At 45.0% G+C, this 14,559-nt stretch overlaps 1 protein-coding gene across 4 annotated transcripts; it reads left to right on the top strand.

Annotated features, from left to right (window-relative positions):
* The first annotated feature begins 1,723 nt into the window (after positions 1–1,723).
* On the top strand, positions 1,724–14,408 carry LPCAT3 (lysophosphatidylcholine acyltransferase 3). Of its 4 annotated transcripts, none has more exons than XM_033924168.1 (13): positions 1,724–1,743; positions 3,230–3,337; positions 5,393–5,499; positions 8,252–8,345; positions 8,507–8,544; positions 8,852–9,030; positions 11,023–11,131; positions 11,416–11,502; positions 11,657–11,823; positions 12,302–12,449; positions 13,462–13,620; positions 13,810–13,933; positions 14,101–14,408. In XM_033924168.1, the coding sequence occupies exons 3-12, from the start codon at positions 5,401–5,403 to the stop codon at positions 13,918–13,920; spliced, it is 1,191 nt and encodes a 396-aa protein (XP_033780059.1). In that variant the 5' UTR covers positions 1,724–1,743; positions 3,230–3,337; positions 5,393–5,400; the 3' UTR covers positions 13,921–13,933; positions 14,101–14,408. The 4 variants fall into 4 exon arrangements, with proteins under 4 accessions (XP_033780059.1, XP_033780056.1, XP_033780058.1 ...); XM_033924165.1 differs by lacking the exon at positions 1,724–1,743 and adding an exon at positions 1,800–2,007; XM_033924167.1 differs by lacking the exon at positions 1,724–1,743 and adding an exon at positions 2,281–2,300.
* The last annotated feature ends 151 nt before the right edge of the window (positions 14,409–14,559 follow it).

Raw genomic sequence — 14,559 nt, 5'->3', positions numbered from 1 at the left:
CTGGCTCAGCAGGAACTTGTCTAATTTTGTCTTGAATTCCTGGAGGGTGTTTTCCCCTATGACAGACTCCGGAAGAGTGTTTCAGTTTTCTACCACTCTCTGGGTGAAGAAGATCTGCCTTATGTTCATACGGAATCTATCCCCTTTCAATTTTAGAGGGTGCCCTCTCGTTCTCCCTACCTTAGAGAGGGTGAACAACCTGCCCTTATCTACTAAGTCTATTCCCTTCAGTACCTTGAATATTTCGATCATATCCCCTCTCAATCTCCTCTGTTCGGAGAAGAGGCCCAGTTTCTCTAATCTTTCGATGTACGGCAATTCCTCCAGCCCCCTTAACCATCTTAGTCGCTCTTCTCTGGACCCTTTCGGATAGTACCGTGTCCTTCTTCATGTACGGCGACCAGTGCTGGACGCAATACTCCAGATTAGGGCACACCATGGCCCGGTACAGCGGCATGATAACCCTCTCTGATCTATTCGTGATCCCCTTCTTTTTTTTTTATAATTTTTATTGAACTTCCCCCCATTGAGGGAGCAAACAGGGAAAAAACAAGCAATACAAATAACACTCGCAGGAGCATACAACAGTAGGACCAGGAACAGTAGCAAACCAAATGGCAGTGAATCCCATCCATAGGGGGGGGAAAAAAAAAGGCTACAGGCCCGAAAGGAACAAGGAAGGGCAGAACAGCCCCCCACAAGGACAGCTCAAGAAATTCAGGGGCAGAGCCGTGATTCCCTTCTTTATCATTCCTAGCATTCTGTTTGCCCTTTTCACCACCGCCGCACATTGCGTGGGCGGCTTCATCGACTTGTCAATCAGAACTCCCAAGTCCCTTTCCTGGGAGGTCTCTCCAAGTACCGCCCCGGACATCCTGTATTCGTGCTTGAGATTTTTGTTACTGACAGGCATCACTTTACACTTAGCCACGTTGAACCTCATCTGCCATGTTGACGCCCATTCCTCGAGCATGATTGTCATGTTGCAGATCTTCGCAATCTCCCTGTGTCTTCACTCCTCTGAATAACTTTGTATCGTCCGCAAATTTAATCACCTCACTTCTCGAAACAATGTCCAGATCGTTTTAGTTGAGGAGGGTGTCAATGGCTGGGATGGTGTAGATGGTCTGGAGTGAGCTTGATGGAGATTTTGGCAGTTGGAACCCAAGCACAATACCGGGCAGAGCTTTGGATCCTTACCGAGAAATAGCTAAACAGAAGAAAAATAAATTAAATTGAATCAGGTTGGACCATTCGGGTCTTTATCTGCTGTCATCTACTCTAAGAAGAGCGCGCACCCGTCTAGCTCAGAAGTTCAGAGCAGGCAACTAAAGAGCGGGAAAAGCGCGTGACCCGCCCTCCAAGACGAACGTCGTAAAAAAGCCAATGCGCTTGCGCACTATGATTCCCTCCCCTTTTAACAAAACATCGGAACTGGTACGACGACCGGCAGTAACCCCAAGAGCTCAGGCTCCTCCCCATTCCCCTCGTTCCATACTCTCCACTAACCAATCAAAAACCTTCAATAACTTACTGCACCGTCGTACGGTGGCGTAAAAACACGCCTCCTCATTACTCATTAAGTTTGGGAGGCTTTTCGATAGCTTAAGCCACGCCCCCTCCCCTTTTCCACTCTCGACTCGTCAACCCTCCGCGACCTTTCCCCTGGTTTGAGTAAATGCCACAAGTAGTATACCCAGACGGCTGCGACAAGCTCCTCCTCCTTCCTCTGAGCCCAATCAGGTGTGAAGACGTCAGACGCAATCACGCCCGCTGCGCTCCGGTGGCCTATGGCAGCGTAGGGGGGTGTGGCGCCGTGCGAGTGCTGACTTTCGCGCCGCCTCTTGCTCTCTGTCGCGCTCGCGATTCGGGTTCGTGGGAGTCGCGGCTTGTCCGCGATAAAGATGGCGGTAACTGCTGGAACCGGGCAGACGCTGTTGCAGGAGACGGCGGAGGCTCTGGGGTCTTCGGAAGCTGCGCTGCGACTCATTCTGTCCATCTTCATCGGTGAGGACGCGACTTTTCGCCTGTACCACCTTCTCCCCTTCTCAGTGGCATAGGGTTCCGCGCATGCTCAGTGGATGCTCCCCCGGACACCCCAGAGGCTCTCTGGCAGTTGGGTCTGCAGGTGTCTCACCTGAGTAACGTCGGGTTAAAGGTCACACAGGGAGAGATGGTGGGAGAAATTGGATTGGAACTTAGGTCTGCAGGTGTACCTGAGTAACGTCGGGTTTAAGGTCACACAGGGAGAGATGGTGTTAGCAGTGGGAATGGAAGCTGATTCATAGTTGTCAAAGCAGGTCTCACTGACTATATTGGAAGTTGGGTCTCCATATGTTCATATGTAATTGGATTTACCTCATACTTTTTTCATTAATAGCTCAAGGTGACTTACATTCTACGTTTGTACCTAAGGAAATGGAGGGGTAAGTGATTGGCCCAAGATCACTTGGAGCAGCAGCAAGATTTGAACCAGGCCTTTCTGGTTGTCCTCTGGTGCTCTAACCACTAGGCTTCTCATCTATTTTTCTATCTGAAGTAATACAGGGCTGGGCTGATGGCAGTCACCTGTGTTCTGTGGCCATCTCAATTACTGCATGAGGAAAGTGAGACCTAATAAATGAGAACCAGTGTCGGTCGGAAATAGCAGAATGAAGTAGGCTGGCATAAACTGACATTCCAGCTGATCTTGAGCAAGTTGCTTCACCCTTGGTTGTTCAGTTACAATCTTCAATTCTAAGCCCTTCAAGGACAGGGAAACGCTTAATATACCTGAATGTAAATCACCTTCAGCATCCACTGAAAAGGTGCGAGCTAGTTTAAAAAACCAAGCAAGGAAATCAATCCTTCTGAGATTTTATTCCTGGCTGCCTCATCTATCTTCTTAAAACATCCAGATGTTTCTCTTTTGAGAGGTAGACACACAAGCCTTAGTTTGCTCTGGAATAAGCATACTTTCTGAAGAATAATCCTCTTGTGAAATCTTGGTGGTGGTTCTGTCATGTAATTATTCTCCTTTTACTCTGGAGAAAGGCCTGTATGCAGGGATGTGTCATTGAACCATCACTAGGAGGCCTTGACATTATTGTTTGGCAGTCACTAATGTATTGATTCTCAAGCGCAGCCTTCTAGCTGATACTTGAGACCTCGGCTTCTCATGCACAGACACAAGTTGCACCAGCGCTAGGGCTTGATAAGCGTGTAATTATTTTCTCTTTCATCCAACTAGGCTATCCTTTGGCCTTGTTCCAGCGATGGTACCTCTTTGGAAAAGAAGCACACCTCACTTATCTCTTCCATATCATCACAGGCCTCTTGCTTAGCTATTTCAATTTTGGTAAGTGCAGGAGAGGAGTTTTAGAAGCTCCTTATTTTTGTATTTCTCCTAAGGCTAAAAAGCATGCTTTCCGGTACAAACCAAAAGACTTTGAGGGAAATGATTACTACTATCATGGCCATGTCGCATCTGTTAGCAGCAGTGGCATAGCTCTTCCTCTGACATCACTTCCTAGGTGCCAGGAAGTGACGGCAGAGGAAGAGCCGATGCTGGTCCGAGCAGCAGGTTGGAGTTACTGTTTGCGCTCAGAACATTAAAGAGGTAAGTGAGAAGAGGGGTGGGGAGGAGAATGGGTGCTGGTGCCCCTGCCTAGCAGTAACCAGTCTGTATTGATGTCGTATTAAATTCTAGATATGGTACTCGAGCTCTTATTTCCCATCGTGTTTCCATCTGATTCTGTCTGTTTTGTCCTTGGTTCAGGCCAGGGTCCCACCTCTGTTTGTCTTGAAAAACCAACCACTAGAAGAGCATAGTAGTTTCAGTTGACCCTGTACAAGGGAGTGCTTAAAGGTTCTCAGCCCAACCAACCAACTTTCTAAACTGAGCGTTATTTTGCCACTGTAGCTGAAAAGAGCATTATCTTATTTCATAAAGTGCCAATTTGCAGAAACTAAATTCTCTCTTTTGACATTGTTACAGATCATTGATTGAACTGTATCCACCTCATTCTCTTCTTGGTTGGACTGAAAACTTTTCAGCACCCCCGTGTGTGTAGGAAAAACGAGATCTCTAAAATAACTATCATAATGTTGTGAATAATCATTAGTTTCAGAAAAAAATCCTTCCAGTGCAGTATGCAAAAGCATTTCGGGATTTTTACAAATTAATAATATTAACTTTACCAGCATCTTCTGTATCGAAACCTGACAAAGACCCAGTTTTCTTCATTATAGCCACAGTCAAAAGTTCTTACTCTCCTTTCCATGCTTCATCCAGGATTTCTACCTTATGTCTATTTGTTTCATCTTAAAATGTTTGCTGAGTATGTTTATGTATTCACACTGTCCATCTCTCTCATTCTTATCACTCTCTGATGCAATGTCTCCACGTAGCATGACAGGAGTGAACCTCGGTCCTAAGCCCCAGGGTATGTGGAGTATGATCTCTGTCTCAAACTTAGTGCTAACACTTACCATAAAACTTGTGTTGTGCCAATCTGATTTTCTTTAATGACCAAATTTACTGGTCATGTATTGACAAAGCCCACTAGGGTTAGGCAAGGTAAAAAATCCCTCAAAATGCAAACAAACATATTTAAGACAAACATCACACAGAGGAAAAAAAGAAAAACATAATTTGAATAAATGTTTGTGAAAACAAGTATATTTTGACTAACTTCTTCAAGTAAAGATAAGCCACAGAGCAGGGGAATGGGCCACATACAGGCTTCCTTTGATGCACTAAATCAAAGGCCTGGCATGCGCTCAAAAACCGAGTAGGATTAGACAGGGTCAGATGGTCCTTTACACATCCAGCCCCCACAGCACAAAGATGCAGATTAAAATCTGTCCTATTTTTAGCAGCTGCACCCAAGATACTGTGTGGTATCAAAGCAAGGAATAAACTCATTTTCTTAGATCTGTCAATCACTCATTGAATCGATGCATCACAGACAAACAGAATAAAGAGAAGTTCTACTAAACATAGAAATTAAAAAGAAACAGAAATAAAGAAAAGCCAGGTTTTACGGAGCTTCCTACAAGGCAGGTGCGCTGATATCATCCTCCCATCCCATCGGTCCGGATATTACCTGTGCTGTGGCGTTCTTGGATAATTGCAAGAATTTAAGAGATGTTTTAAGGACAGCAATCAAAAACTGAATGAGAGTAGTTGAGCATGGCTTAATGAAAGCCCGCATTAACTTTGTTAGGTCTGATCAGTCCAGAAAAGGCTGAAGCAAAGTGAGTGAGCAAAAGTAAGAAAAGTTGACCTTGAGGAATTACACGACACGTCACACCCAGGTCATGAACATTGCTGGAAATGAGCATAATGCAGCCTCCAGGAAGAGGACAAGTACCCAGACTATGTCCCACTAACACATGACTCTTCCTGCAGGGTACCAGATGTGTCACTTCCTACTCTGTGTGGTGCTCCAGTTCCTCATCCTCCGCCTTATGGGCAGGACCATCACAGCTGTCTTCACCAGTTTCTCCTTCCAAATGGTAAGAAATGATGCCAGCCTAAGTCATAGGGAGAGAGGGACCTTCTGTTAGGTGTGGGAAGAGCTACAGGTCAGCATGAATGAGAATCCCTAAACACTTACCACATTCCCCTCTCTTCCCCCACCTGAATTCAGCCTACAGCAGTCAGAAAATTATGTAAAGACAGGCTAAATGGAGTGGAGATGTGGCCTAGGGCTCAGAACTACTGCCTCGGCCTCCTGAGGTTGAGAGTGCAATTCCAGCCTCAACCCTCCAGTGCCACAGGTACCAGTTAGATTGTGAGCCTACTGGGACAGATTACTATTCAATGTATCATGCACCTGCAATGTGCAAATTCACCTTTCTTTAGCATCCCTCCAGGCCGGCACGGAAACGGATTGGTTTATGCTCCTCTGCCAGCCGGTGGAGATTGAGACACTAAATTTGGCTAGTGAGCTTTGCAGTCCCTCTTACTCTCAAAACTTTTAACGCCATTAGCCTGTATGTATTTTAGCGGTGGATTATCAAGAGATCGCTGTCAATAGCGAGCTTTCTAGTAGTCTCCAACAATGACATGCAAATGGGCTCTTCAATATTGAAATGAACCCTCCGGTGAATTCTTAAAAAATGCCGAGCCATTTTTGAAAAGCGGCGTTGGCTTTTGGCGACAAAAATAAGCCATGTTGTGATGCAGGGGAAGAGAGACTCATTCTCTCCCCTTACATTACAACACCCCTCCCCAGCAGTGGCAGTGAATACCCCCAGCCAATTCTCCCGCTGCCAAGAAATGCCTGTCCCGCAAACCTCCCCCCCCCCCCCGGGAGGGGAAGGCCAGCTGGGAGAAGGGAATCCACTTAGAGGTAAGAGTGAGGGGGCGTCGGAGGTGGGGGGAGATGGTGTATGGCAGAGGGGTCACTTGGTAGAATTCTCCTACTGCGGGGGGAGGGGGGTGCGCGCGGCCAGGTGGTGGCAGGCGTTTCTTGGCAGCGGGAGAGAATCGGCATCTCTTTGCTGCTGGGGGGTGGGGGGGTTGTTGGTTGGCAGCGAGAGAGATTGAACATTCGGGATGGTTATGCTCTGGAGTTTTCACGTCCTTTGCCAGATCATTTCCTTTCCTTGTCAGACAACTTGGAAGAGAAGGGCTGGCCTCAAAGCGGTAGCCCCAGTGCCTCCTCAGGAGATCTGTACCGACAGATGCTCCATTTACTTTGTGGTGCCCAAGAAAGAGGGGTCTTTTTGGCCCATTTTGGATCTCAAAGGTTTCAACAGAACACTGCGGGTGCTGTCTTTTCGCATGGAAACCCTGAAATTGGTAATTCTGGCCATCCAGCCTGAGGAATTTTTGACTTCTCTCGCTCGACCTGACAGAGGCATATCTGCATGATCCCATTCGGGCCTCTCATCAACAATTCCTATGCTTTGCGATTTTGGGAGAGCATTATCAGTTTTGTGTGCTTCCTTTTGGTCTAGCTACGGTGCCACGCACCTTCACCAAGATTATAGTTGTGGTGGCAGCTGCCTTGCACAAGGAGGGCATTCTGGTGTACCCCTATCTGGACAATTGGTTAATTTGAGCGAAGTCATTGCAGGAGGGTTCCTGGGTAACGGCTTGAGTTGTGGAGTTTCTCCAGTCCCTGGGCTGGTGATCAACCTGGCCAAGAGTCGGTTGATTCTGTCTCAGCGCTTGGAGTATCTTGGCATGCTTTTGAACACCCCAGCTTGGGGAGAATTTTCCTTCCAGAGGCCAGAGCATGCAAATTACAGGTGCAGATTCGCTCTCTGATAGATTGCCGATGTCCACTGGCGCAGGACTTTCTGCAGGTCTTGGGATCCATGGTGGCCTCCTTGGAGGTGGTCCGGTAGGCTCGGGCTCACATGTACGTGCTTCTTCGGCACTGATTGCCTACGGGAAGAATAGAGCAGCAGTCGGACAGATTGGAGCCAGAGCAAGCTGAGTGTTTGCTTTCATGTTGGCTTGAAGGACTGTGTTGCTGTGTACATGGAGATTTTTAATAAAGAACAGTTTGAAGGTATTTCGAACTGGAAGGGGTTTTTTGGCCATGAAGCTCAACTGAGCCTTTTTTCTCCCATTTTTTTTTCAGTCTCCAAGAACGCTGCCTAGAGGTTAGTTTATAGCAATTAGATAGTTTTGGACTAGTCTCCTGAATTGAATGTGGATAAGCTACTAAGCTTTTTGGGATTCTACTGTTGCCCAACTTGGCAGCTTTCCTAATCTCTGAAAACATTTCTTCATCTGTCTGCTCCTTCTCTTCCAGGGGACGGTTGTATAACCCTATCCGTATATTTCTTCCCTTCCGTATGGATTCCACACTGCTATCTGTGTTGTACAGAATGTTTATTTTGTTTGATTCAATTCCCTCTTTAACATATAGTGCAACCCCTCCAATTTGATCTACTCTATCCTTGCGATATCATTTATACCCAGGTAATACAGTGTCTCATTGATTGTCCTCCTTCCACCAGGTCTCTGAGACGCCTATTGCATCTAGCTCATCATTCAGTGCTATATACTCTTAACTCTCTTACTTTATTTTTTTAGACTTTTAGCATTTGTATACAGACACTCTCTAATTGTGCTTTTTCCTTGTATCTACAAGCTGCTGAGAAGATGACAGGGATAACTTGACATCTTTACTCTGCTTCCCTCTTAAGCACTCTTGGCTTTCTTTCACCATTTTTAAAACTCCCTAACTGTTCTGATTCAACAGTATCCTTTAAGGGGTAATATTTCATGCTGGATCTTGTCTTTCAGATCTATCTCTTGGCGGGGTATTACTACACTGCAACAGATGAATACGATATAAAATGGACAATGCCACACTGTGTACTTACACTCAAGATGATAGGTGAGGAACATGTCTACTTCCATCCTTCTTCTCCTCCTCTCTTCTGAGCTCGTGTCTCTCATGCTTATCTTCAGATGTGATCTATGTATTCTGTTTGTGGACTTAAATAGGACACGTACGTCTTCCCTCTGAGTAATACTCTCTCCTCCTCTTTCCCACAGGTCTCGTCTTTGATTACTATGATGGAGGAAAGGCTCAGGTAAGGATGTCCCAGTTTGATTAATCGCCTATCTTAAATTCTAGGCGAGACACAATAATATTTTTAAAAAGGGAGAGAATTAAAACGGACATACACAAACAAAATTACAAAGACATAATATACAATTAACAAAGTCTAAAATAGATTACACTAAAGGAAAGCCCAATAAGAATAAAGGAAAAGATGTCTGTGCATTTGGGGTGGTAGACAGGTGCTGCTTCTTACCTGTAATCCTTGCTATGCACAGGTCAACCCAGGGCTAAATGATCCAAAAGTCTGACACTGATGTAACCCTCTGTCTCCTCAGGACCAGTTAACGAACGAGCAGCAGCAGTTTACACTGCCAAGCGTCCCCTCCTTCCTGCAGGTGGCTGGATTCTCCTATTTCTATGGTGGCTTATTAGTGGGCCCACAGTTCTCCTTAAAGCGCTATCAGAAGGTGGCCGAGGGAACTATGACGGATGTGAAAGGCCAAAGACCAAATAGGTGAGCTGGATAACGTCTTCCATTGTCAGATGAGACTGAGAAACTAATAACAAAAAGTAAACAAGCAGAGATGACCAAGGCCTCCACACGAGTAAGCTTCTAAAGAACCCGACATAGGCTGTATTTCGGCCAATTGTACAGTAGCTTCACTTGTTTTCATGCACTCTCTTCAATGTTTTCTGCGTTCATTGACTAGAAATTGTGCATTTTTTTATCTGCTTCCAATTCCATGGAATAGTTTACCCGTAGAATTGAGACAGGAAGAATCTTTCCTAAATTTTCAAAGGCATTTATAGGCCCATTACTTTCAACTGATAGGACTTGAATTCAGTACTTTAACCTGCATTATTTTATAGTTTTATTTTGCATATTTATCTTTAATATTTTGGACGATAGATGTGTGATATTTAGTTTATTTTTTTGCTCTGCCTTTTTACATGGAGTTCTATTCATTACTTTGGATTATATTGTTAACCGCCTTGATCCTATTTGGCAAACTGAGCGATATATAAAGATTTTTAATAAACATCATTAACATAAGAACATAAAATTTGCCATACTTGGACTGACTGAAGGCCTATCAAGCCCTGTTCCCAGCAGTGGCCAACTCGGGTCCCAAGTACCTAACTAGATCCCAAGGAGTAGAATAAGCAGTGAGTTTCTCCAAGCCATCTTAATCATAGCCTATGGACTTTTCTTTTAGGAACTTATCCAAGCCTTTTTTTTTTTAAACCCTGCTAAGCTAACCGATTTCACCACATTCTCTGGCAACGCATTCCAGAGCTTAATTACACATTTTATGAAGAAATATTTTCTCTGGTTTGTTTTAAATCTACTACTTAATAGCTTCATCACATGTCCTCTAGTCCTAGTATTTTTGTTGTGAACAAGCAATTCACATCTACTTATATCACCCCTGAGCCATCTCCCTGACCGCTTTAGCCTTTACTCATAGGGAAGTCGTCCCATCCCTTTTATCATTTTTGTCGCCCTTCTCTGAACCTTTTCTTCTTCTGCTATATCTTTTGTTGAGATATGGTGGCCAGAACTGCACACAGTATTGGAGGAGTGGCCATACCATACAGTGATAACATTTTCATCTTTGTTTTCCATTCCTTTCCTAACATTCCAGTTGCTTTCTTAGCAGCCGCTGCACAACAATGACACCTAGATCCTTTTCCTAACCCAGCATTAGTGTCCCACATGCATCACTTTGCACTTGCTCACATTAAACGTCGTCTGCCATTTTGACGCCCAGTCTTCTAGTCTCACAGGGTCCTCTTGCAATTGAGGCAGCTAGAGTTAGAAGTTTATTGCTTATATCTGTTACTTATTAAAGGCCTTGGTCATATTTGCTTGTTTGTTGTTTTCTGTGGCTGTGCAGAGTTTGCCCCTTTTTCCCCGGAGAAATCTAAACTTAAGCTCAAGAAGAGGCAGAATTGCATAAGAACATTCCAACTACCATAACTTATGTAAAAGAAGCAAACTTTTTTTTTTTTGAGCGGGATTGGTACTATTATTTATCACTTAAATAGCGTTGAAAGCCATACGTAGTGCTGTACATTTTGACATTTAATAGACCTGTCCTTGCTCAGAAGAGCTTACAATCTAACTTGGACAGACATGACATATAGGGTTAAGAAAGCAGAACCCAAGGTCTCCTGCGGGCCCAGCTGGATCTTGTGAGTTCCCCTCCCTAAACCAGTGGTGCTAATTTTTAGGTATTGGGTAAAAAAGCTGAGCCCTGGTCCTGATGCGAGGCGTAATGTTAGAAAATGACCTGGTTTCCATGCTTTGGAGAAAGCAGCAGGGCAACGAGAGATGACGCAGGTTCTGCAGAGTGGCATGAGAAGGAGAAACTAGGCCCTGTGCTCCTTATCTGCCAGCTTATTCTCTCTTTTCTCATTTAGGACATATTGTTGGGGGGGTGTAGACAGAAGAGAGTCTGTTGTGTGACTTTTGCCCCCTCGTTCTTTTTCTGGGGGTTTCCAGTCTCATGCCAGCAGCAAAGCGCCTGAGTCTGGGTTTCATCTATCTCTCAGTGTATGCGATCATCAGCCCCTACCTGCCTGACAGCTACCTCCTGACAGACCAGTTCCTGGTAAGTGCAGCAGGAATTGCTTGCAACCAACCCTTTCTGTTATCTTTGTACTGCTTTTCCCTGTACAATCCACTTCCTGCCCTGTGCCAGACTGCCTCCAGCTTCTGAGCTTTGCCCTCTACTGCCCTGTGCCAGGCCTCTGTACAAGCCACTTCCTGCCCTGTGCCAGACTGCTTCCCTCTTCTGAGCTTTGCCCTTCTTGAGACCTTCTGTAGAATCCAGTTTCTACCCTGCCCTGTGTCAGGCCTCCTGAAACATCTGATGTCATCTTTCATCTCTTCCAGGCCCAGCCCTTCTGGTACCGCTGTGTATATATAACAATTTGGGGGAAGATCATGCTGTATAAATACCTCACCTGTTGGCTGGTCACGGTGAGTGGAAGAGGGATGTAGGCAGATATTCTAAGAGGGGTATGTCTGTGTGCTGGACAGGTGATGAGGGTCAGTGTGCAATGGGGGAGGGTCCCCTTCCCCTGCAGTTTGATGAAGCTCAGCACGGTGTAACTTTCTGGCTCTGCTCCCACAGGAAGGTGTGTGCATCTTGACCGGTATGGGGTACAATGGGATGGACGCCAGCGGCAGGCCGCAGTGGGATGCCTGTGCCAACGTAAAGGTTTGGCTGTTTGAAACAACACCTCTCTTCACTGGCACTATCGCATCTTTCAACATCAACACCAACGCATGGGTCGCAAGGTGAAGTGGCTTCAGAGACCACACTGGTGGGGGTTGGGGGCATAGCCTAAGGGACAAGCAATGTTCATCTCCGAGACTGCACCTCCTGGGGGATATTATTGATGTACAGAGATACAGAAGAGAAGCCACTGAGACTCTTCCTGATCTGCATCGTCTCTACTCAGCTTCTGGTAGATTTAGGCTTAGTTCTGGCTAGTGCAGCTTGAAAGAGGTTTGGGCAAGTTCTTGGAGGAAAGATTCATGAAATTAGCCAGCTAACCCTCCCTAAATCCTACAGATGGGAGCTGCTGGCCTTGCTGAATCTTAGCCTGACTTGGCCCAGCTCTTCTTACCTTCTTGTGTGCAGAAATAGAGGCTTAGGCTTTCTGTATGTTTTGCATCAGTAATGGATCTCCAGCCTTTCCTCTCATGTACAAATATTGGTTAAATGATGTCATGAATACATTTTAATGGGGAGCTGTGTCTGTCCCTAAAACAGGAATGTCTTTAAGCGCCTGCGCTTCTTGGGGAATAAAATCATCTCCCAGGCCGCTGCACTTCTTTTCCTGGCTGTCTGGCATGGACTGCATTCTGGCTATCTGATCTGCTTCTCACTCGAATTCTTGATTGTCGTCTTGGAGAAACAGGTAAACTCCCAGCCAGTGGTGTTCAACCTCAACTCTCATGAGTCAATAGAGCTGAATTTTGTTAACGGAGAAAGCGAGACCCCAGAAACTGCAAGCCAAAAATTCCTTCATATAACTTTTTGGTCTTCTTTACAATGTGATGTCAAAAGTGACTTATATATTTATAATACTTAAAGTCTTCATTTTTGGGATATCAATTTCAAATGTTAAGCACTTCTCTTGTTTGGAACCCAACGCTTTCTGGCTTCCTTGGGGGCTTCACATGTTCAAGCAAGCAGCTCCTTTTCTTGTTTAGGAAGGCTGCTCTCAGCAGGGCTCCGAGTTTTTAAGACCAACGAAAGCAACTTCAACAGCTTTAGAGACCAGTTACATGAAGGTACTTTTGTCTTGCAGTTTCTGCGCACAGAACAATCTCAAATCATGTTTGAAAGCCTATTATTTGACTCTAGTTCTTAACACTTCAATTTAGTTCTTCCTTTGCTTTCTTCTCATATTTTTTCTTCCCCTTTTCCTCCTGTTTTTACCTCATTTGTTCTTACCTCTTGATATTTGTAAATCTTTCCTGTCCTTGATTGTCATTTTGTGTTTAGTATGGTTAATTGTACAGTATACATTTCCCTGCTGTGGTTTTTTTTTAAATTATGTCCCTTTCATTTTTATCTGTTAATTTTTTTTGTTAATATTGGCGGTATATTAAAAAAAATAACTAACTGTAACATGAGGCGAGGATCAAAATTCACTGTCCTGACTCGAGGCTGTAGTTTCATTAATAGTGTGTGACTGATATTGTCTGCCTCATTTGCGGATTTTGCATCCAATTAACCCCAGTTCTCCCTGTGCTGCTCACAAGTTATCAACAATACAACCATCTTTGAAAGTGGGGCTAGTATGTCCTTGAATCACCCATTACACAACACTGCTGCATTTTGAGGTTTGGAATTCCAACATGTATGAGCAATCGCAGCTGCTTCCCCTTCTGCCTATCTGTTGACTCTCTTCTCCATCCCCACAGATCATTGAGCTGGTGCACAAGAGCCCACTGCTTACACAGCTGACCTCCACACCTGCTCTGAATTTACCACTCTACATAGCCCAGCAGAGTATCCACTGGTTGTGTATGGGATATGCACTGGTACCCTTTTGCCTCTTCACCTGGGACAAGTGGCTCAGGGTAAGTATGATGGGGGAGGAGTTAGTTGTGTTTGCTCTACTATGGACTTTTAGCACTGCCGCAAAATGCTTTACAATAACCCCCCAACAAGGGGGAGTGGGGGTCTGGAGTCAGTGTTCTGACACGGTAAAGGAGTAAGGAATGTGTCACTCGGAATATAACTTTGCCTTTCTTTTCTGTCACTTCCAGGTCTTTACGTCAGTCTGTTTTATTGGTCATGTCCTGTTTTTCTCACTGCTGCTCCTACTGCCTTACTTACACAAAGTGCTTGTGCCAAGGAAAGAGAGGAAAGTGGAGTGAAACCTTAGAAAAGGTACGTGCCTTCACTAGATCCTGACCCTCGGTGACCTCATCTCCGCTACCGTCTCTTTGCTTGGTTAGGAGAATATCTACAGTAGCCAAAATGTAATTCACCTCACGTAAACACATTAGCACAGATGTGTGTTATTCTCCTCTCTCAAATCATGTTTGCTTTTGTAGATTACACGAGGAATCATGGGCGTGTCCCAGGTCCTGCTGAAGCACTCCCAGGGGACAGAGACATGGACACTCATATCTGATTTCTGACTGATTATGGAGCGGGTGAAATGAGTACGGGGACCGCAGAGACCCAGAATGTAAAACCCTTTGACTAAAGAACCAGGGGGTTTGTTGATTTCTCTTTTTGGAATAATGCCTTTTCCTCAGTGGAACTCAAACGCCTTCTCCAGAAGAGACACTGAATGGATAATCCATTATCTAACTTCTTTTGTATGTTGTAATTCTGAATAACAAGTATGTCTTTTTCAGCACGGTGGTGGGTGAATTTATTTACTGGAAAGGGGGAGGTGGTGGGTGCCTGCTTCAGATCTAAAAAATGGAGGGTTGGACATTTGATACGGTTTAGGGATGACCAACTTCTTTGCACAAAAGAGGAGTAGGACTTGAGTATGACCAATG

The sequence above is a fragment of the Geotrypetes seraphini genome, chromosome 16 (assembly GCF_902459505.1).
Source record: "Geotrypetes seraphini chromosome 16, aGeoSer1.1, whole genome shotgun sequence".
In the NCBI taxonomy this organism is placed as follows: domain Eukaryota; kingdom Metazoa; phylum Chordata; class Amphibia; order Gymnophiona; family Dermophiidae; genus Geotrypetes; species Geotrypetes seraphini.
Note: the sequence above shows the minus strand (reverse complement) of the source record. Positions and strands in the feature narration are given on the sequence as shown.

Bases quoted from the DNA above. Each gene is read 5' to 3' on its own strand.
- LPCAT3 (XM_033924165.1), top strand. From the start codon at position 1,905: ATGGCGGTAACTGCTGGAACCGGGCAGACGCTGTTGCAGGAGACGGCG. The intron at 5,500-8,251 runs GTAAGAAATGAT...CTTGTCTTTCAG, and splicing joins CCAGTTTCTCCTTCCAAATG to ATCTATCTCTTGGCGGGGTA. The intron at 12,450-13,461 runs GTAAACTCCCAG...CCATCCCCACAG, and splicing joins TTGTCGTCTTGGAGAAACAG to ATCATTGAGCTGGTGCACAA.